The sequence below is a fragment of the Myxocyprinus asiaticus genome, chromosome 5 (assembly GCF_019703515.2).
Source record: "Myxocyprinus asiaticus isolate MX2 ecotype Aquarium Trade chromosome 5, UBuf_Myxa_2, whole genome shotgun sequence".
Taxonomy (NCBI): Eukaryota; Metazoa; Chordata; class Actinopteri; order Cypriniformes; family Catostomidae; genus Myxocyprinus; species Myxocyprinus asiaticus.
Genome location: NC_059348.1, coordinates 26588863 through 26609169, shown reverse-complemented (window position 1 = coordinate 26609169; position 20307 = coordinate 26588863). Strand labels below are relative to the sequence as shown.

The following is a 20307-nucleotide window of genomic DNA, read 5'->3' as shown; positions in this document are numbered from 1 at the left end:
TTATAGCAAACTGTGGTCAACAATTGCTGATGACGCACTGAATTACACAGCTGAAACGGCTAAACCGATTATTATTATTAAATATCACTTTGTTTTATCTTCTGTGCAGTAGTAGCCTTTTGTCCTCTGCGAAGCAGCTGCTAATGGAAACGCTCAGTTTGGCCTTCCCGAGAAAGGGCCTCTCCCGTGGGGAGCCTGCTAGCTCTAATCCCAGCGGCCCAGCGTTAGTGAACTGTGCCGGGTTGCCATGTTTGACGCTCAGTGGCTAACCACAACCTGTCTCCTCGCCAATGACAGACTTCACACCCAGCAGTCAGTGGTTTGTGAAGGAGGCACGAATGATGCCATTGGTGACGAGCCCTCTGCGAGTGCCTGCACCATGTGTCGAGATGGCACATAAAGACTAGAAATCACTTTAGATTTTCACTGCCACAAAAACCGCTCCAACAACACGAGAACTCTCTCTTCATTGAAAGAGAGAAGCAACGAAAAATATTCAACAGCACTTCATTGTTAGCCTAAAAGGGTAATGAAAAAAACCGTAATGCTACAAACTCTACAATTATCCTACATTAACACCTTAGGCGCAATGATTTCACGGCAACAATACAAGGCATCATTTTGACAATTCCTTGCGCAAGTACCTTCTGTCCGTATCTCAAACTTCCGACTCCTGACAAGAGCTGCATGCTGGGTGCACACGAGACCTATGGATTTCACGAGCCACTTCATCGGAAAGTGCAATTATGAAAGATGTCTGTCGAGAGAGGGAGGAAAAGCCTTGTTCCAGGCGTTAGGCTTATAATGGCTGGCTACTGGAGCGGACAGAGAGCCCCTGCCATGTCCTGTCGGAGCGCGTTAAGTCAGCCGCTCCACAGGACTGATGGTGTTTATGATGGCTAGAGTAAACAGGCTTGTCGGAGCCTCTCTTTCTCTCCCTGGCAACCAGGCCATGCAGCGCTACTGTAATATATGCTGCCTATCAGGAGAATGTGCTACCAACGCTATATTCGCATAGTTTTAGGGTACAGCCTCACACCATATCACACTATCTGATGGGTATTATCTATCTGACCAGATGTGCTACCTAGGTTTTTAACACATTTCACGCTGTTGTAATACATACCGACATGTTCTACCCATGTTTTAACTGTATTACATATCACTGTTTTTACTGCTGGTAACACAGATTGTCAGAATTAAATAATTTAATTTTAAGCATTAAATAAAAATGAACATGCTTTTTAATTAAACTAGTTCTTTAAAGTCTTAAAAAAAGTATATGTTAAACTTGTACTGAATATTTAAGCACTTGTGGCATAATGTTGATTACCACAAAAATGAAAGAAGTGAAGGGGGCCAATGTTTGGAGAATTTAAAGGGAATGTTCACCCAAAAATGAAAATTCTCTCATTTACTAACCCACCTAATTCCATTTCTGATGTGCATGACTTTCTTCTGCAGAACACAAAGATTTCTATAAGAAAATCTCAGCTCTCTAGGTCCATTCAATGCAAGTGTGGGTAACAGATCAGTATTTAAGTCCTTTTTTACTACAAATCTCCACTTTCACTTCTACGTTCTTCTTTTGGTAATTCCCATTCTTGCGCATATCACCACCTACTGGTCAAAGGTGGAGATTTATAGTAAAAAAGGACTTTAATATTGATCCGTTTCTCACCCACACTTATATAGCTTTAGAAGACATGGATTTAACCACTACAGTCATATTATTCACTTTTATGCTGCTTTAATATGCTTTTTTAGCACTTCAAAAGTTCTCGCCACCATTCACTTGCATTGTAAGGACCTACAGAGCTGAGATATTCTAAAAATCTTCGTGTTCTGCAGAAGAAAGTCATACACATCTGAGATGGCATGAGGGTGAGTAAATGAGAGAATTTTCATTTGAGTGAACTTCCTTAAAAGGCAGAAAGCAAAGCATATAATTTTATAAAAGTACTTGTATTAATTGTTCTGTTAAAACTTGTGTATTATTTTAGATGTCAAGCTGTTTGAATCGTTTTTATGGTCGTTTTAGTGTTCACAGCCAGCGTTACATCACCGTGACAACGAAGCTGTAAAATTGGATATAACGTTACACAAAAAGGTTAGCAAGCAAGTTTATCACAATAAAGATATTTTAACTTCCCTAGTGGCTATACTTTTAAAACGGAGTATTTTAATGTTTATTGATTCGCCCCATTCACTTTCATTGCAAGTGCCTCCCTGTAACCCATAATTATTTTTTTTAAAGAAAAGGACCAGTTGAAATTATTTTAGTAATCAACATTATGCCAAAAATGATGTCGACTGAGTTTAACTTGTATTGAATCTGGAATATTCCTTTAAAAACCTCTAATTCCATACAGATTAAACTGACATAAATGTGAAGTGAGTTAGCAAAATGTTCATTGTTATAAGAGGGACATGGCACCAAATGTTGCTTCACATCCCCATAGAGCTACACAAACACAGTTTTGGTTTCCTAGGCGAATATCGTGAGTCACTTTTATTAAAAGCATCATTACTACAGTTGGCAGCAATTTACAGTTCATCATACATGATGGATCAAAAAAAAAAGGACGCACAAAAAAACAAAAAAAAAAACATTTACAACATTTATGTCTGTAAACTTCAAGGCTAGTTAGAATTGAGGTAATGCTGTTCAGCTTTGTGGCTAAAGTAACAAAAGTCTATTCAAATAGATAAGGTACCTGATTTTATTCTTACACCAGTGCATTAACATGGATACTAGACAATTTTGACTGCAGTAATTTATTTCATGTAATTTTTTCCACACTTTCCGATGTTTAGTCAAGAGAGTAAAATTGAACATTCAAAAGCTGCCTTCGTTATTGCTCTCCACAGGTCGAGAGGTCTCCTCACCCGTTTGGATTGTCAGTGTGAGAGACTGGGAACAGTCTGAGTGTAGGCTATGATATGTGAGAACTTCACCTGCTCCTCTCAGCAGAACAGTACAACGAAAACCATGATCCTTTCTCAGCAGTGGAGAGTGTCTTAATGCCGTTAAATTGTACATCACTGAATATTACGAGATGCTACTCATCATTACATTATCAACAGTAGAGAGAAAAAAAAAAATACAAAAAAAACAAAACAATAATATTAAAATAAGAGAGAGCAGCATAGCACTATTGGAACGATTAATTCCTTTTATATTTCAGGACATTTCCATCTCATCTAGAAGGCACCACACAGTGCCAAAGACTTAAAGAGAGAAGAAAAAAAAAAAAAAAAAAAAAAAGAAAACTTTTGACATCCGCACAACACTACTTTGCTTCATCCCTGGCTATGCTAATGGTTACAGAGACAGCTTAATTGCTTTTCTCTTAGGTTACCTGTCAACGAAAACCAAACAACCAAATTCAAAATGTGTTTTGGATATTGAGTTGGCATGTAAACAACTGGACTAACCATTCTGTCAGAGTTTCAGACTGTGTTTCCCCAGCCCTGGGTAAATGTTAGAAGGCCTTTTAAGTTTTTAGTCACTTTTGTCCTCCTCATCAGCAGGATCATCCATATCATCATCATCATCATCATCATCATCATCATCCTCATTCATTCCACCCTCAATGGAGTCCATTTCATCAGCTGGCCCTGCCAGGTCATCATCTAGTACTGATGAATCAGCTGTCTTGTTCTGGCTCTCCTCTGAGTCACTGTCTTCAAGTGTTTTGTCACCAGTTTCAACATCAGCTGTGAAGGCATTCTGGTCCTGATCTGCATTGGGCCCTTTACTGGACTCCTTGTCCTCGCCGGTGGCACCTAAGGCCCCTGACACGGCGTTCTGGAGGTCAGCCAGAGAAGCTTGAGGGAAGCCTGGGAGGCCCAAGCCACCGAGGCTGGGAGGTAAGAACATGGATGGGTAAAAGAGACCTGGGGCCATGGTGGACAGCAGGAAAGGGTTGAAGGCCAGTGCGTTGGTAGACATGCCAGCGGTGGCAGCAGCCACAGCAGCAGCGAGCGCAGCAGTATCTCCTGTAGCCTCAGTTTCAGCTGGTTTCTCTGATTCTTTGTCCTTCTCTTTCTCCTCTCCCTCCTCGTTGGTCTCCTCATCTTTCTTGGGCTTAGTTTTCTCCTCAGACTCAGCCTGTTCTGTCCCCGAGGCACCATTGGTGGCTGTGGCATCTGCGGCTAGGTTTCCTCCAAACAGCCCACCCAGGCTAAACATGTTGGGTAGGCCACCCATGCCTGGAAGCATGAGAGGCAGCATGGCTGCAGCATGCTTTGCATCGGCTCCTCCTCCTAGAGCAGGGGGAAAGCCCATGAGGCCTGCGGCCAGCTGGAGGCTCTGAAGATTCTGCAGGCCCTGCAGACTGGTCAGGTCCATACCTCCAAACAACCCGTTCATCAATAAAGGATTAACGCCAGAGGTGGAGGCCACGGCTGCAGCGGCAGCTGCCTGTGCTGCTGCTGTTGCCTTGGCGATCTCAGATTTCGGTCGTCGGCCTCTGCGGCGCACGCCCTCATCTCTGACCACTGGCCCAGTCAAGAGACGGTCAAACATGGACTCAGGGAGAAAGCCCTGAAAACATAAAAAGGGTAAAAATATGCACTTTTTACACAAAAAAAACTAACAATTTTGCACTTTAATTATACAATCAACATCATTGTAGGCCTTACCGATTGTTTCACAATATCTGTCCAATCTGGGGCGATGGCAAATTCGGGATTTTCAACCAGCCAGCGTGGTAAATCCTTCATTGGAGGGGCCATGGCTCCTCCCATCTGTTGTCAAATAAGTGACAGATATTAGAGGAAAGTGTAAAGAATATTTTAGGAGAAATAACCTAGATCCTTTCATTAACTATTCTAATACTTGCCTTTCTTCCATTCCTAATGTTTACAACAGGGACCCTCTCCTCCCCGGTCAGAGTGTTTATGTCGATTTTGTTGGGATTGCGACAGCGGTGTCTTTTCTGTTTGGGCTTTCCAAACTGGGAAAGTAGGAGGTCCTCATTCTTCTGAAAAACAAGAATAGAGAACTGGTAAGAGAAACTGCACATTTCCATAGCCAAAAATCCAACAACAAAAAATTCATTGTAAGCTGGGTTGCACATAAAGTCACTCACTGGTACGTATCCAGGCATATCCATAGTGTAGGTGGGGTGCTGTCTGAGCCATTCCCGAAGGTCCTTTGTGCTGGATCCATCTTCTCCTTTAAGATGGGTTCCCTCTTCTAGGCCATCACCAGGGGCCTTCTGTGTCGGAGATGAAATGTGTCTGTGTGTTTGTCCTGGCATATGTGCCCCATCCAGAAAAGCTTTGGTCCCATCTGAATCTTCCTGTAGTTGCAAAGAAAGCAACAATTAGAAAAAAAAGAATGGTATGATGCATTCAACAGATGTGTAGTAAATAGATAAGCCACGTGGACACAGTTTCACACACATCCTATAAAGTAGAAAAAAAAAAATAAATAAAAAAAAAAATGACACATACAGCATTGAGATGTGCTCTCTTGTTCCCCATGAAGAGCAGCTCTAAGCCCTCCACATTTTTCCTGCGGCCTCTCTTTCTCCGGTTGGGAAGTTCAGCATCAAGTAGAGAGCCATTGGCCCTTGGTCTGGAGGAAGCGCCTGCTTGCAGCAGCTCCATTTGTGCCTTCAGGGCTGTGGAAGAGGCCATGGTTCCAGGGAAGGTGGAGGATGAGGAGGAGGACATACCGTGCAGGGCCTTGGTCAGGTCCATGGCCTGAGCCTGGCCTTCAGCAGCATGGGATTCTCGTAACTGGGCTACCATCTCCATCAGGTTCCTGCGCTTGGCAGCACGCTCCGCCTCAATCTCAACCTTCCTCCTCCTGCGTCTGCGCTGCCGAGGTACTGAAAGACTCAACAAGTCATCCTGCAGATCAAGAAGAAAAATCAGAGGGTACTTCTCAGACAGCTCTTAAAGAAAATGATGGAACTAATTCCCATATTTTCCGGAAATCAAGTCGCACCTGAATATAAGTTGCACCGGTTCAAAATTGTGTTGAGAGAAAAAAAACAACAAAAGTCGCACTGATAGCCTGACAGAGGTTGAATGCGGCAGGCATTAGGACCCGGGAGCAGTCGACTTCCCTACAGCCACTCACAAGCATGAAACATGGTACAAAGTAGTCAGAGTTATGGGCAGCACTTGCCTTGTTGACATGTGATGACATGGTGAGGTCCTCACTGCCACTATAGCTTGTCTGACCCACCATTGAGAGATCACCAAGACTCCGCCTCTGCAGGGGGCTGTCCGCTGTCATGGATCCGTAGCCAGGCAACAGGCCTGGGAAGTCAAAGAACTGCCTCCTGTTGGAAGGCCACTTGCCCTTCGTGACCGCTTCACAGATGTTGTCCATACGATTGATCATTACTCTGTCCTGAAGTACAAACACAGAAAGAGTAGCACAAGAGTGAGAGTGTGTGTGCACACGTGTATGCATACATAATGAACTAGAGGGTATACAAAGGGCATCTCATTTTCTACGTATTTCTCAGCTCAGGTTTCCACTGCGAGAAGCTTTTAATGCAATTCTGCTGTTGATAGAGAAATAAACTCTAAATGTGAAACACCGCAAATAACTATGCATCAGATTATATTTCCCGTTCAAAGCTTTGAGTTTGTCTTCATTAAGTTATCTTTAGTCAATTTTGTGGGAAACTACATACTGTAACTACATGCAAATTCAACATTGATGTTAGATGAGTGTAAGAGGTAAATATGTAATTTTATTTTAGAATGGAAAAATAAACATTTTATTTGTTGAATACAAATAATATAGACTAAAATTACAAAAAAGACAGAATCAGACTTAATTCTTTAACTAACCTTAGGCCAGAAAGAGAAGAGAGAGTGTTCACTGAACATCTGAGGTGCTGACGGCTCCACATCATCGACACCAAAGCAGTCTCTGGTCTCATCACGAGCAGTGCTCAAAGAGGCGTTACTCTCCTCATCGAAATTCTTCCTCTCAGATGCGGCTCCAGCTGCAAATAACAATAATAATAAAAACACTCTTTTAATACAAATTTACCACAAGTCTTTTATTTGGTTTCTTTTTTTAATTTTTTTATTCCCTTTTCTCCCCAATTTGGAATGCCCAATTCCCACTACTTACTAGGTCCTTGTGGTGGTGCAACTACTCACCTCAATCCGGGTGGCGGAGGACAAGTCTCAGTTGCCTCCGCTTCTGAGATAGTCAATCCGCACATCTTATCACGTGGCTTGCTATGCATGATACAGCGGAGACTCACAGCATGTGGAGGCTCATGCTACTCTCTGCGATCAACGCACAACTTACCATGCGCCCCCATTGAGAGCGAGAACCACTAATTGCGACCATGAGGAGGTTACTCCATGTGACTATACCCTCCCTAGCAACCGGGCCAATTTGGTTGCTTAGGAGCTCTGGCTGGAGTTACTCGGCCCACCCTGGATTCGAACTCGCGACTCCAGGGGTGGTAGTCAGCGTCAATACTCGCTGAGATACCCAGGCCCCCCTTTTTAGTGGTTTCTTAAACTCCTGGTAAAATTAATTTAAGCACATGGGGTGGCTTCAAAAACGTACAAAATTAAGTAATCTTTTCCTTAGAGAACAGAAAAACAGCACCGTGGTCTACAACTGGTTTGATCAATAGATAGAAAATGTGCTGAAGCATTTTTGCATGTTCCAAAAAACAGACGTAATATGCAGTACAGAACAATCCCTATTATTTACCTTCAGCTTGTGAAGACTTTTCTGATTTGTCATCCTCATCCATATTTTCTTCCTCATCTTCAGAGGTTTTGTCAGTAAATAGTTTAGTCTCCTCCCCCTGAGTATTTTTAGCCTCAGGAGTAGGAAGAGTGTCTGTGGGCTTCTGATCCATGGGCTTCACCTCCTCGGCCAAGCCAGCCTCAGAACTACCCAGCTCTTCCTTGGTGGTCTTTACCTCCGTTTTATCTTCTTTCTCCTCCATTTTCATCTTCTCTTTGGGCTCCTGATTAAGACCTAGATCTTTAGCCGCCTCCTCTTTTTTCTTCACTTCCTCTTTGGGAGACATGACTTCAACTTTCTCCTCTTTGACCTCCACAGTGTTGTTACTGTCCTCCGCCTTGGGCACCACATTATCTGTCTCTTCCTTCACCTCCTCATCTTTGACCAAGGCCAGAGGGGTGAGGGAATCTAAGGTGATGGGCAGTTCTGCACCCTTGCCTTGTGTAAACTTTCGATGGGCCTCCAAGAAGCTTAGCTCGGGGTCGTTGAGGATGTGGTAGTCTGTGCGGCTGACGCCGTGCTTTGCGGCGCCCCGCAGGAGGTCTCGGTCATGACGTCCAGGCTCCCACCAGGCCGGGAGGTCGGGGCTGGGTTGGCACAGACTCAACCTCTCCTCCAAAAGAGGGTGTGGCAACACCTGCTCCCTGATCCGCCGCAGTAGCTCAATGCGATAGAGTGTCCGTGAGGCCCGCTCCTCTGTAATGGGGTCAATGATAAGGGTGGGGTCTGGCAGCTCTACAAGCAGAAAGCAAGAGATATTTAGACAGATGTATATAATTTTTTTTAAAAACAACAGCAACATATACAAATATCCCAAATGGTTACGATGCAAATGTAAAATATCAGAGATAAAGAAACTATGAGCAAAGTTTTTACTGCTGACTTGAATTTTTTTTTAAATTTTAGATATTATAAAACTTGAACATGAAGACATAAAAGGAGAGGCAAATGCAGCTGTTAAAGGGTAGAGTTTGTGGGCACACTGAAGAAAAAGAAACTTTGGGACTAGAAAACCAAGGCAAGAAAAAACAGGGAACCACAAGAGAGAAAACTCTTGAGAGAAGCAGGGGATAACATTTAATTTGACTGTAATTTTCATTATTTGTTCACTGCTATTGTGCCTTTAAAGATCTACTCACAGGACACATTACATCACTATTTTCAAAGGGAGGTGTTTACCGGTCTCTGCTTTGAGCTGCATCCGGCACACCCGCTTGCACATGGCCACGAAAGAGTAGTAGTATTTTTCCAGGCTCTCATCAGTCTTCTTATCTAGACGGGCAATAGCACGGAACTGCGACCAGTCAAAGCACTGTTTGTGGATGTCACAAACCACACCGAATGTAGACACCACACGGTAGAAATCGGCCTCTTCACGTCTTGTCCATCTGGAAAACAGATGGTGGTAGAGCAGAGGAAAATATAGATGAGGTGTTGCATGACCAAATAATTATGGAAGAACTTTCGGTCATATGAAAAGATCTTAAGATCTAATGAATAACATTTTTAATTGCACAGCAATGTTTAAAAGGTTGTCAGTAACATTTTTCTAAAAATTTTGGTTTTCTTATGGACAAATAGAAGCACTTTTAGACTGTCACAAACTTAACATAAAAAAGCCTTCCTCTTGAGTAGGCTCACCTCTGGCGACGTTCTTTGAAGTAGGCAGCTCCATCAGCCAGCAGGGCAGCGCTGTCGGGCATGAAAGGTGAACCCTTAGCCATGAAAGGTCCTCCTTCAGCCAGAAAAGCCATTGCCCCATCTGGAGCATAAGGCCCTCCCTCTGTTACCATGGAGAGGATGTCATCACGTGGGCGACGACGACGACGGTCAGGTTTGGTCATGGCTTCTTGCCTTAACTGCTCACGTTTATGAGTACGCTGATAGGCCGTGATGAGGCGCCGCAATCGGGCAGTCAGCGCTGAAGCTGGTGGCCAGCAAAGATTGCCTGCCTTCCCATTTTCACCAGCCTTAGGAGCTGAGGCTGAACGAACAGAAGTCAAAGATGAGCACAGACGAGTAAATATTAAAAGTATGATATGATGACAACTTTGCGCAATGGAAATGCAGTAATACCTTCTCCACTCTCACCATCAATGCCATCATCTTTATCATCCAGAGGCGAGTTTGTAAAATCCTTAAGATGTGGCAAAACAGTGTTAGACAATACATCTATGCACAATACTGAGTCTAGATTTTTAAGCCTAACATATTTCTGAACTCACATCCAGATCGTCTTTGAAAGGCATTCGAAGAGGCTTGTACTCTGGGTCTTCATCCTCTCTATTGTGAGAGAAAAAAAAAAAAAAGAAAAAAAAAAGAGGCCTTTAGAGTGGGACATATAACAAAGAACGAACTTGAAAGACGGGTGAGGGATAAAGAAAGAGAGAGCGCCAGAGAGAGAAAAAGCAGGAGTCCCTCTTGCTGGGGCTGTGATTTTGGGCCAAACGTACCCCTCGCCACCATCTGCCATCATGTCCGCTCCCCTCTGCTCAGCAGCGATGGCCTTGGCATCAGGCATGCCCACCCTCTCCAGGAAACACAGGGTGGGGTCAGCTCGCATCGAGTTATATTTCTCATAGCCTAGCAGAAGAAAAGAGCAGCAGTGAACATAAAATATGCACAGTTACAGACTGGGCTGTGGAGCTATTATTTCCCTGGTGATGTCAAAAGTACAAACAAGTTGAGCTTATTATGGGTGTCAAACATAGTTTAAAATGAAGAGTATAGAGTCCCTGGAAAACATTGTGTGAGGTCCTATAAACTAATATCAGGCTTTAAAAAACTGCTAACATAAACTGCAATAACCTCTTGTATTTCAAAGTCAAATCCCTTCAAAAACATTCAAAAGATGGAGAAACAAAAGACAGAGCCAGAGAAAAATGCCCGTTGAAACTGCCCAAGCAGAACAGATTTGAGCCTGCGGATCCCGACAGTGCACAACAGGGGAGGCGATTGGCAGGCTGGACCCACTTCAGCTGAGCTGCTGATCAGACGGGGCTCGAGCACCCCCCTCCCCTGCTAGAACATCACATTTCAATTAGGATTTATGCGGTGACACATTGTTCCTAACTGCCGCCGCGCCCCGAGCCAAACTGTAATCATGATGGAGTTTATAGGCCATCATTCTTTCCTCTGCAATCCAGGCCTGCCACCTTTCCTCTCCCTGCTTCCTCCCCAGACCTCCCTACTGAATTGGAATTATGATTAAGAACAGGCTGCCTGTGTTATACACACGCTCCTCTGTGTGTGTGTGTGTGTGTGTGTGTGTGTGTGTGTGTGTGTGCGCGCGCAGAGGCCAGCTGAGTTAACGAGGTAGCACAGCGCACCGGGAGAGACTGAAGAGAGGTCTCTGTATACACATTCAGGAAAAAAAATACCACTCTGAGAGAAATCTCAAAGCCTCTTGCAAAGATTAATATCGGTTGTGAAAGCCAGCAGCCATTATTAAATAAAAAGCGGCTATTTAGTATTACAATACTTGATCCAATTAAAAGTCAGCAGCTGAAAAATCCTTCTCTCTTTATACTGCTTTTGTCCCATTTACCCCCAAAAGATACATTTCTTTAGCTTTACGAAAGAAAACACAATCATGTCCCAAACCAGGAATTTAGCAGGTTCTCCCAGAACACTTCTTAACACTGCGGGCCAATGTTAATAAAATGTGCAGAGAGGTGCCTGTTGCCTCTGATGGATTACATAGCTGTATGGCTCATCTCTGCTCTTTCCCCATTCATTTTCCCCACCATCCTCAATCTAGTGCAGGATCAGCCATTTTGAAAATATCACCAGTCAATCTCTAGGAAATTTTACAATAAGTCAACATTAACAATTATAGTCACCTGTCACCACGAGAGCACCAATCAGAGAGCAGCAGCTCTGGAAGAATGTGAATATAGAACAGGTGGAGCTTACCATGCTTAAAGACGCCAATGAGGAGAGACTTGTCTGCTTCAAGGTCCCACCAGTCAGTAGGGATCTCAGCGTGAAAAGGTTGTGGGAGCCAGATATCCAGCCTACTGTAAATGCAATACAAACAAACACAGGAAAAGTGATTAAAACCAGGAGATGGCCACAGCGGCACATAATCTAATGAGTGCGGCATTAATGTCTATCTGCAGACATCTGGTAGGAAACGCAACCATTAGCAAGCCGCATCACATTTTGGGCCATTTCTCATCTTGTTTATTTAGGGGCAACCTGATTATGGCCAGAGATCTGAGCTACTTGCTTATCTCAACCCAGCGCACTTGCATGCACACACAATACCCCTCACAGTAATTAGAATTTTAGTCAAATCCTTGAGAGCATCAATATGATGATCACGTTTGCACATTATAAATGCATGCACATCTGGGTGGTTGGGGAGAGGAAAGATAACAGCAGGCAGGATTCTGTGGAAGGGATGGAGAGAGATTCCAACCTTGAATCGGTTCCCTCCAGGATTCTGTCTGCCTGGTCTCCAATGACTTCTTGTCGCAGATAGTATAGCATCCGGACCCGCAGCAGCACTCTGTCAGAGATAGAGTGAGAGCAAAAGAGAGGATAAAAAGGGCAAGAGAGAGAAGATGAGTTTGGTGTTAGTGTCACACACAGAGGGAAACACAGATTGAAAGGAAGAGAAATAGGGACAAAGGGAAGGAGAGAAGGCACAAAACAAAATAGTAAGTTTGGCCAGCTCTGAGCTGTGCCAGCAGCATCAGCAGCAGCAGCAGCTCTTTGGCATGTGCCACGGCTCATCCATCATGCTGCCAGGGCTGATTAGCCACACTGTGCGGCAGCCTCCACGCCTGACAGATGGCTGCACATAATCACCTCTGCATGTGCCGCCTTTCACCCGCTTCCAACAGGTCTGCCAGGCACCTGGCCTGGCACTGCGCCGCTGCGCTTGGGGAGCCACCCGTACCCACCCTCGCAGCCCCCCTCCCCTCTACACATAAACACTCCACCACCTTCATCCTCCTGTTTTAAATTCCTTCCTAACTCTGTTGGGGAGGTGCTACCGGGACGCCTCCAAAGTACAGAAGCAGAAGTTTGCAGTGCAGCGAGCAGATGGTTGGCGGTCTAAGCACTTCGCATTTATCGTCTCGTAACATTTCCTCAGCTATTGCTCTGTTCTCCTTCTTTGGATGCACATCAGAGCCAGCAGTGTAAACCTTGTTTTCATTCACCCCTCCCATCACTGTCTGGACACAACAATGCTGGCCTGGCAACAGAAATTATTTATCAAATGAAACCAGAGAGGCCTCGAAAAACAAAAGATGCAAGCCGACAGCACACGGGGGCATAATGGACATGTGGGGGGAAGAGACTAAATCATCATGCGTGGCCTGATGAGTAAAATTATGAATTATTGAGAGATCTTGTAATCTTTAATTTCAGCGATGAAAACATTCTTCACAGCCTGTCATTCATTATCTCATTCATGTGGCAGAAGCCTTTGCCAGAGAGAAGGGACTCTTTCTTTTGCCAGATTCTCTACAGCTGGCCATATTTTAACTGACATTCATTAGTCAAAGCTAAACTACTGAGGAGCCAAGCAACTTAATGAAACATCTGCACCACAAAGTAACAGCGGTTGCTCACAGTTGCACATCTAAATTCAAAAGTTTGCTTCAATTACTTCAAGTTGAACAGCTCTTCAAAGATCTTCAAAATCACCTGCTTCTGAGGATATCAAACTTGGAAGAGGAGTCAAAAAGAACACCAAAACAATTTAGCAGAAGGCCAACTGAACTGTCTGTGTTGGATTTTAAACCAGGGTTCCCACACTGTTTGACCAACGAATTTCCATGCATGGCCTTTTCAATCAGGAAGCAAATGTTTAAATTTATAAATTTAAATTATGTACTTGTTAAATACATTAAGACCCTAAACAGACAGACTAATCTTGTCATGTTAGTTTCAGCAAGTTTTACTCTACACAAACACACACAAAAAGCAATATATAGCCAAATAAATCTCTTACAATAAACTACAAAACGTCAGTATAGAAATGTATTTTTCTGGCCTGGAAAATGCTATTTTTCAAGTCCCCTGATATCTCCATGACCATGCGACCCCTGTAATCAGATCCATATTATTTCGATGGAACTTTTCAGAAAGGAGGGAAGAGCAGTCTAAAATGTTATGTACTTGTTGCAGTGGTGTTTCAGGTGTCTCTTGTAACTGTCCTCTTGAAGGAGGATGTCAGGATTACAGTCAGCAAGCCAATCAGCCTGTGGCATGTGAGGCTGAGGAGCCTGCGGCTTCCCCTTCTTCCCTTTACGGCCTCTGGGCACTGGTGCAGATAGTCCTAAAACCAGAGAAAAGCCATTTGTTAAGCCCATGAAGAGGTTGCTCCAAAATATATAAGGCACATAACAAGTATACAGCCACTAAGGAAAGATGAATGACGCAAACTCAACATGGCCGAGTGTAATTTCAAGGTTATAGTGTCCTACCAGTGTGGTTGGTCAGTGTGCGACTTTGTCCGTCCTCAGTAGGGGTGATGAGGTCCCAGATGAAGCTCTTGATGTTCTCATCTCCACGGTAGTGGAGCAGGCAATACGCCAGGAGTGCGCGGCAGATGGTCTCTACGTCTCGCTCCCTCAGCGGGCGTTTAAAGCGTCCGTGGGACAGGATGTCACCCCAGCGGCCCCAGCTATGCACAGCAGAGTAGAAAAGTTAGCCAAGTCTCCAAGCAAAACATGCAACAACCTCAGTCCTCAAGTACCCTTCAGTTATTTCAAGAAATTAAGCTCTTTTGAACCCAGATTCAATACTCCGTTCTGTTAGATTGTGTAGAGAAGCAGGGGAAATGTCACTGGCATGACATTGAGATAAAACTAATTCAAAAAGTAAATGTGCTGTCAGAAAAAAAAAAAAAAAAAAAAAAAAAATGTAAGGATCGTTTAAGCACAGCACTACTCTATCACTGCTATTTTTCTCAAACTGGAGGAGGAGATACTACTGCCTTGCTGGCATGAAGCATGACCAAGAGGTTTGATTTATTTGTTACTTGATGGGAGTATTCAAGCTCTCTCTCAGTACAGGCCTGCAAGGCTTTTTGGGAAGAGAGGGGGCGGTCTGCTCTGATTTCAGAGCCCTACACTGCTTTTCCAAAAATAAAAAATAAAACATCAGAAGAGACAAAGCCCTCAGACTTGATGGATCTAATTTGCCGTTTAGCCCAGGGGTCTAGACGTGTCTGACTGAAAAGGGAGAGAGAAAAAAAATAATACTGGTCAGACATGGTGTGTGCAGCCAGCCATGATTAGTGCCGAGTGCACAAGCCTGGTGCTTAATTAACTGTGTGCATTAGATAGTGCCGCGTCTGCCACTGCCCCAGGACAAGCAAGCGCGACAAACTCGGCCACTGCACTGGTGGGCTATGAGCTACCAGATATTCTCTTCCAAATAGAAAACAAGACAAGGGGTATTTGGATGACAATGAAACAAAGCAGGAAGCTGAAAATCCTGTCTCATGGCACTGGGGTGGACTTCCTGCCAAGGCTGGTTTCCATGGTGAGCTACAATTGTGGGAAATGGAGAAGCTCTCTCTATGGTTTTGAAGGACATGACCTGAAGAAGTCTGATGGATGAAGGTGGGAAAATGTGTGGAAGTGGGACAGAATACATTATCAGCAATAGTTTGAGCTTGTAAATTTTATGGAGATTTTTCTCAGCTGTGGCAACACCTTGCCCTATAGGGTCATGTATAATTAGTTGCCGTTTAGCAGATGCTTTTTCCTCAAAAATGACTTGGAGACCACTAATTGTAGCCCTAAAGGACTGCTTAAGTGTGCAATGGCAATATAGTACAATTGTGATCTCTGCATTTTTAGAGGGCTGTGATAACCTGAAAATGTACTAAGCTACGTAAATAAAATTTGTATATGCCCACTGTGATATTTCCAGACTACACTCACCCATACACCAGCAGGTTCTTCTCCACTCTGAAGCACTCACTGCGGGGGTACCCCTGAGTTCGGTCCTGGGGCCTTCTTGGTTTCTGAATGGGCTTGTCCTCAGAGTCACTCTCAAGCTCCGAGTACTCCATCAATTCGTCCTCCTTCATAGAGCTGTAGTGTCGCGTCTGCTTCCTAACACGTGGAGTGTCAATCACCAGATTATTCTGATAAGAGATATGATCTGGGGTTAGAAAGCTCTCCAAAGCGCTTTAGACAGCAGTGAGGGGTTCTGCATTTTCAAAACTTATTTCTATGCCATGGTAACACAATGATATATGTTTCCACTACAATGCAAGATAAAGACCTCTGCTTAAGGGCACATGCAGAAAACAATATTGTGATAGAACACTTCTGTTACATAGACTTAACATGATGTTTCACTTCAAGAGAGAACAGAACAGTGGTGATTACAGAAAATGCCTCCCATAGCCAAGTTTAACCAATTTTGCATTTGCTCGATTACGGCAGCATTCCACGCACTGTTAGCCTTGGGAAATAAGCCTCATTAATTATGCTCAGATAGCATATTTATGAGGAGTGACACCACTAAGTGTGGTGGAAGCAACCCAGACCTGGATTCTAACCATCTTTAGTTATCAATTCTCAGACAGAATTATGAATATGATGCCTGTCAAGAGCTGCTAATGCATGACAGTCATTAAATGGAACAATAAATAATCGTCAGCCATTAATCCCTCACACATCACTACACATAAGAGACATGCAACGTATTAGTGCCTTCCCTTAAAACTACATCCCTTCCTTTCCTCCATTAAGTTGCAGCTTACCCTGCCACTGATCACATCCAGGTCCAGCTCTGCTTTCTTTGCCCATTTTTGCCAGAAATCTGGGTCCTCCAGAGAAATGTCTGTTCTGTTCCCAGAGGACACAAAACTTGCCTGGTAGGAGAATAATGAAAACAAATAGTGAGATCAGAGATATTTTACTCTTTAGTTAGCCCTATTTTAAGAGCAAGATAAGGTTGTAAGCCTATATCCAGGTAATTATGTAATAACACTAGTCTAGTTTCCAACCACTTTTCGCGCTATTTTGTTATCGATAAAGTGACAATGCGGAGAGAAAAAAAAAGAAAAAAAGCGCAATTTGCGTCTTCTGCCCGTTTCCATTCAAATGGCCTTTTATCAATAAAAATGGTGTGTGTGATGACGTCATGCCTAAAAAACACTTTGTCGCATAAGTTTTGGTTCATCGCAAAAGAAATATGCCCTTAAGCCGTTTCCATACAGAAATGTGTTTAATCGCTATTTGTGTACCATTTGCCTCCCAGATGTCCCTCATTTTTTTTCCTGCGAAGTTTTGGTAAAATGAATTGAAATTAGCCAGCTACTGTCATTTTAATTTCACAAATAAATGCAATCAGAAGATGAGGAATTACAATCAAAAGGGAGCAGTTGCCCTTCTGATAGGACTGTAATATTGGTCCTGATGTTGCGCCTATCGCAGGTTGCCACCGGTTCCGACCTGAAAGCGAATCATCATGGCCCTGTTCAAGCTGGCAACCTGCACCAAGTAATGGGGAAACTTTCGTTCTTAGTATAAAGACCATCCAGCGATATGTATATGCTGTGTGCACAGCTATTAAAGAAAAACTGATGCAGTGTAATATCAGGGTTTACATATATGATACATTCCTGATATTCAATAGGCTATTTTGAACAATCTTCTAAAGCATTGCCATTACAAATGCATTATGTCCCGCATATTTGTCCAGCGACTTTTAATGACCAACTTAACTTGATTGTCATCTAAAATTAATTTTAGCATCATAATGCAATTCATATTTTCTGAAGAAGCTCAGCAAATGCGATCCGAGGTAGATTTAAAATATTTAAAATGTTCAAAAGCTCGTTTTCTGAAAGTAAACTCAGCATTGGACAAATAGCTCTGATAGTTTAGTCTTGAAAAAAAAAAAGTGTAGAACATTTTGAGAATGACATTCAGCCGACTTTTTTCATCTACAGAACAGGGTAAAGCTAATTTAAGTTTGTGTAAAGAAAAGGCATATATAGGTCTAAAAATATTATTTTTGTCATTTGGTAATTATTTTATTTAATGCTTTATTCATTTGGTAGGTTAATTTAATACAGGAAATTCTGACAGTATTTTTTTAAAAAGCTAAACAATAATTTGATAGAATTGGGCTATGTTAGTGTTCCAAAAAAGCACACTGGTGCTTTTCTAGTATTGTGTATTTCTTCTTAATTTAAAACATCTTTGTGCACAGAAATGTGTTTTTTTTTATTAGGCTATAGGCTAATTCCATGACGGCCGTATGTTATTTTGAATGGTGTGGAAAAGCAACTTTAATAAATAAACGGATGGCTACCGCAATTAAATTATTAAGATATTTGTGTTGGCACTTCTGGAAGTGTCATGTTTGCAGCATCGCATCTGTGCTATGCCGTTAAGATCAATCCATAATCACGTACATTAAATTGGCTTTCAAGGATGTCGTCGTGATTAACACAGGCTAATGATCGGTACATTCACAGGTACATTCTGTCATGTGACTACATTTTTGCATTAATGCCAGTTTTCTCGACAAAAAGTGTTTCCAAACCAGTTTTTCACGACATTTAAAGTATCGACATAGCGTTTATGCGCTAGAGTTAAACGGAAAAATATTATGACACTTGTAAAATTCTAGCGATAATTTGCATTTCCATCAGCTTTATTTTGATGCGCTAAAACATTTTCCGCAAAAAAATCCTTGGATGGAAATGTAGTCACAGATGTAGTGATTTCAGGAAATATAATGCTAAATATCAATACGCCCACAGCCAAAATAATACATAAATAAAAAAGAATAATAATTTATGTTAAATGTAATCACCTTTGCAAACGTTGAGCCTTTACCCTCTGATTCAATAGTAATGGTTTGTGTGCGTCTTTGCAAAATCTGGTCAATGTCTTCTTCACAGAACTTGGATCCCTCATCCTCCTCATCCATTAGAGCTCCATATGCTCCTTTCCGCAAGAGGTCCTCAATCTCCTTTTTAGAGAGCTGCTGAACCTGAAAAGTAGTAGTAATGAATTAGCTTTCCTAAAAGAGATTTCATTAAATGTACTCTTTTATTCTTGGGTATTTCATGGAGTGAACAAATTAAGGCAGACACTAAAAAGGAAAATAAGTCTCTCAGTGCACAGGAATTAGAGATCCATACACTGACTGCCAAAATGTGGAAAAGTATGTTTGGTTAATGAACCATCTGGAATACAGTTTTACTGAAACTCCACAAAATGGTGATGCTGTGTGCAGTTCATACCCCGTTGGCAGCGTTCTCCCTCCCACTCATGGACTGAAGCACGGCCTTGTCCAGTCCCAGCTTCAGACTGGCCTTGTCAAACATCTCCCTTTCGTACGAGTTTCTGGTGATCAGGCGGTAAATCTTCACAGCCTTGCTCTGTCCGATCCTGTGGCATCGAGCTTGTGCCTGAAGGCAACACCGCAAAATGGTCACACACACTGCCTTTGAGGACTCACATACACACACATCCTAGAAAACGGCTGTGGTTGCATAATGTGATAGCTGCATTCCAACCAGTAACTCAGCTGGAAGTGCTCTATTATAATAAGCTGTATAAAATAAAATGGCTTCACAAAGGTCTGGTACATTTCACGAGTATTACAATGTCCAACATGGTGATGAATCCATGCTTACCTGCAAGTCATTCTGAGGGTTCCAGTCAGAGTCAAATATGATGCAGGTATCAGCTGCAGTCAAGTTAATACCCAGTCCTCCAGCCCTGGTGCACAGCAGGAACACAAATCGGTCCGAGTCTGGTCGTGAGAAGCGGTCAATAGCTGCCTGGCGGAGGTTTCCTCTAACTCTGCCATCTATACGCTCATATGGATACCTAGAGAGCAGAAAATTAGGACACATTAAATGATATATTAGTTAGATTTTATTAAAATTGTTAGTTCAACCAAAAGTTACAATTCCATGATTATTTACTAATTTCAAACCAGTATGAAATCCATTCTTCCACAAAACACAAAAGTAGATGTTATGCACAATGTAAGCCTTCATTAACTTTCCCTGCATCTTTTTTTCCATACAATAACAGTCAATGGTGACTGAAGCTAATAAACAACATGAGTGTGAGTACATGATATAAATTTCAGTTTTGGGTTAACTATCCCAAGTACTTGCCAAATTACTCCATTAATTTCCCATTTCTACACCAACATTTTAGATAGCATTTAAATCTTCTTCAAATTGTGTTGCTCTCCAATTTGTTGGCAGTGCTGTAGGATTAGACATCCTACCGTCTCTGAATGAGGTAGTCCTCCAGGATGTCCAGACAGCGCACCATTTGGGAAAAGATGAGCACACGGTGACCCCCAGCCTTCAGTTTGGGGAGCAGCTTGTCGATCAGCACCAGTTTTCCTGCAGCCTGAATCATGGACTGGAGGTGGAATTCTGGGTGGTCTGTGGGGTGGCTCTCCCTAAACTCTTCCATAATCTTCTCCTCAGCACCTACAGGAACAGAACAGTAAAATTTCTGTTTGGCTGTGGCTCATGAAACTGTTGCATACTTTAAGCTTTCACCTTTCAAATGAAACAAATACAGTCAAAACAG

The 20307-nt window shown here is 42.8% G+C and overlaps 1 protein-coding gene across 2 annotated transcripts in view; it reads right to left on the bottom strand.

The window, feature by feature from the left end:
- Positions 1–2478: 2478 nt before the first annotated feature.
- LOC127440667 (chromodomain-helicase-DNA-binding protein 7-like) overlaps positions 2479–20307 on the bottom strand; it is a 74965-nt gene continuing 57136 nt past the window's right edge. For both annotated transcript variants that reach the window (XM_051697392.1, XM_051697393.1), the window contains 23 exons: positions 19994–20204; positions 19386–19581; positions 18990–19157; positions 18557–18736; positions 16491–16601; positions 15661–15866; positions 14194–14393; positions 13886–14045; positions 12174–12263; positions 11666–11769; positions 10204–10333; positions 9976–10033; positions 9827–9887; positions 9392–9734; positions 8930–9138; positions 7712–8485; positions 6823–6980; positions 6146–6373; positions 5464–5865; positions 5097–5309; positions 4848–4988; positions 4648–4752; positions 2479–4549 (listed from right to left, as the gene is read on the bottom strand). In XM_051697392.1, coding sequence (XP_051553352.1) covers positions 3506–4549; positions 4648–4752; positions 4848–4988; positions 5097–5309; positions 5464–5865; positions 6146–6373; positions 6823–6980; positions 7712–8485; positions 8930–9138; positions 9392–9734; positions 9827–9887; positions 9976–10033; positions 10204–10333; positions 11666–11769; positions 12174–12263; positions 13886–14045; positions 14194–14393; positions 15661–15866; positions 16491–16601; positions 18557–18736; positions 18990–19157; positions 19386–19581; positions 19994–20204 — 5492 coding nt within the window. In that variant the 3' untranslated portion in view covers positions 2479–3505. The remainder of the gene's footprint in view (positions 4550–4647; positions 4753–4847; positions 4989–5096; positions 5310–5463; positions 5866–6145; positions 6374–6822; positions 6981–7711; positions 8486–8929; positions 9139–9391; positions 9735–9826; positions 9888–9975; positions 10034–10203; positions 10334–11665; positions 11770–12173; positions 12264–13885; positions 14046–14193; positions 14394–15660; positions 15867–16490; positions 16602–18556; positions 18737–18989; positions 19158–19385; positions 19582–19993; positions 20205–20307) is intronic.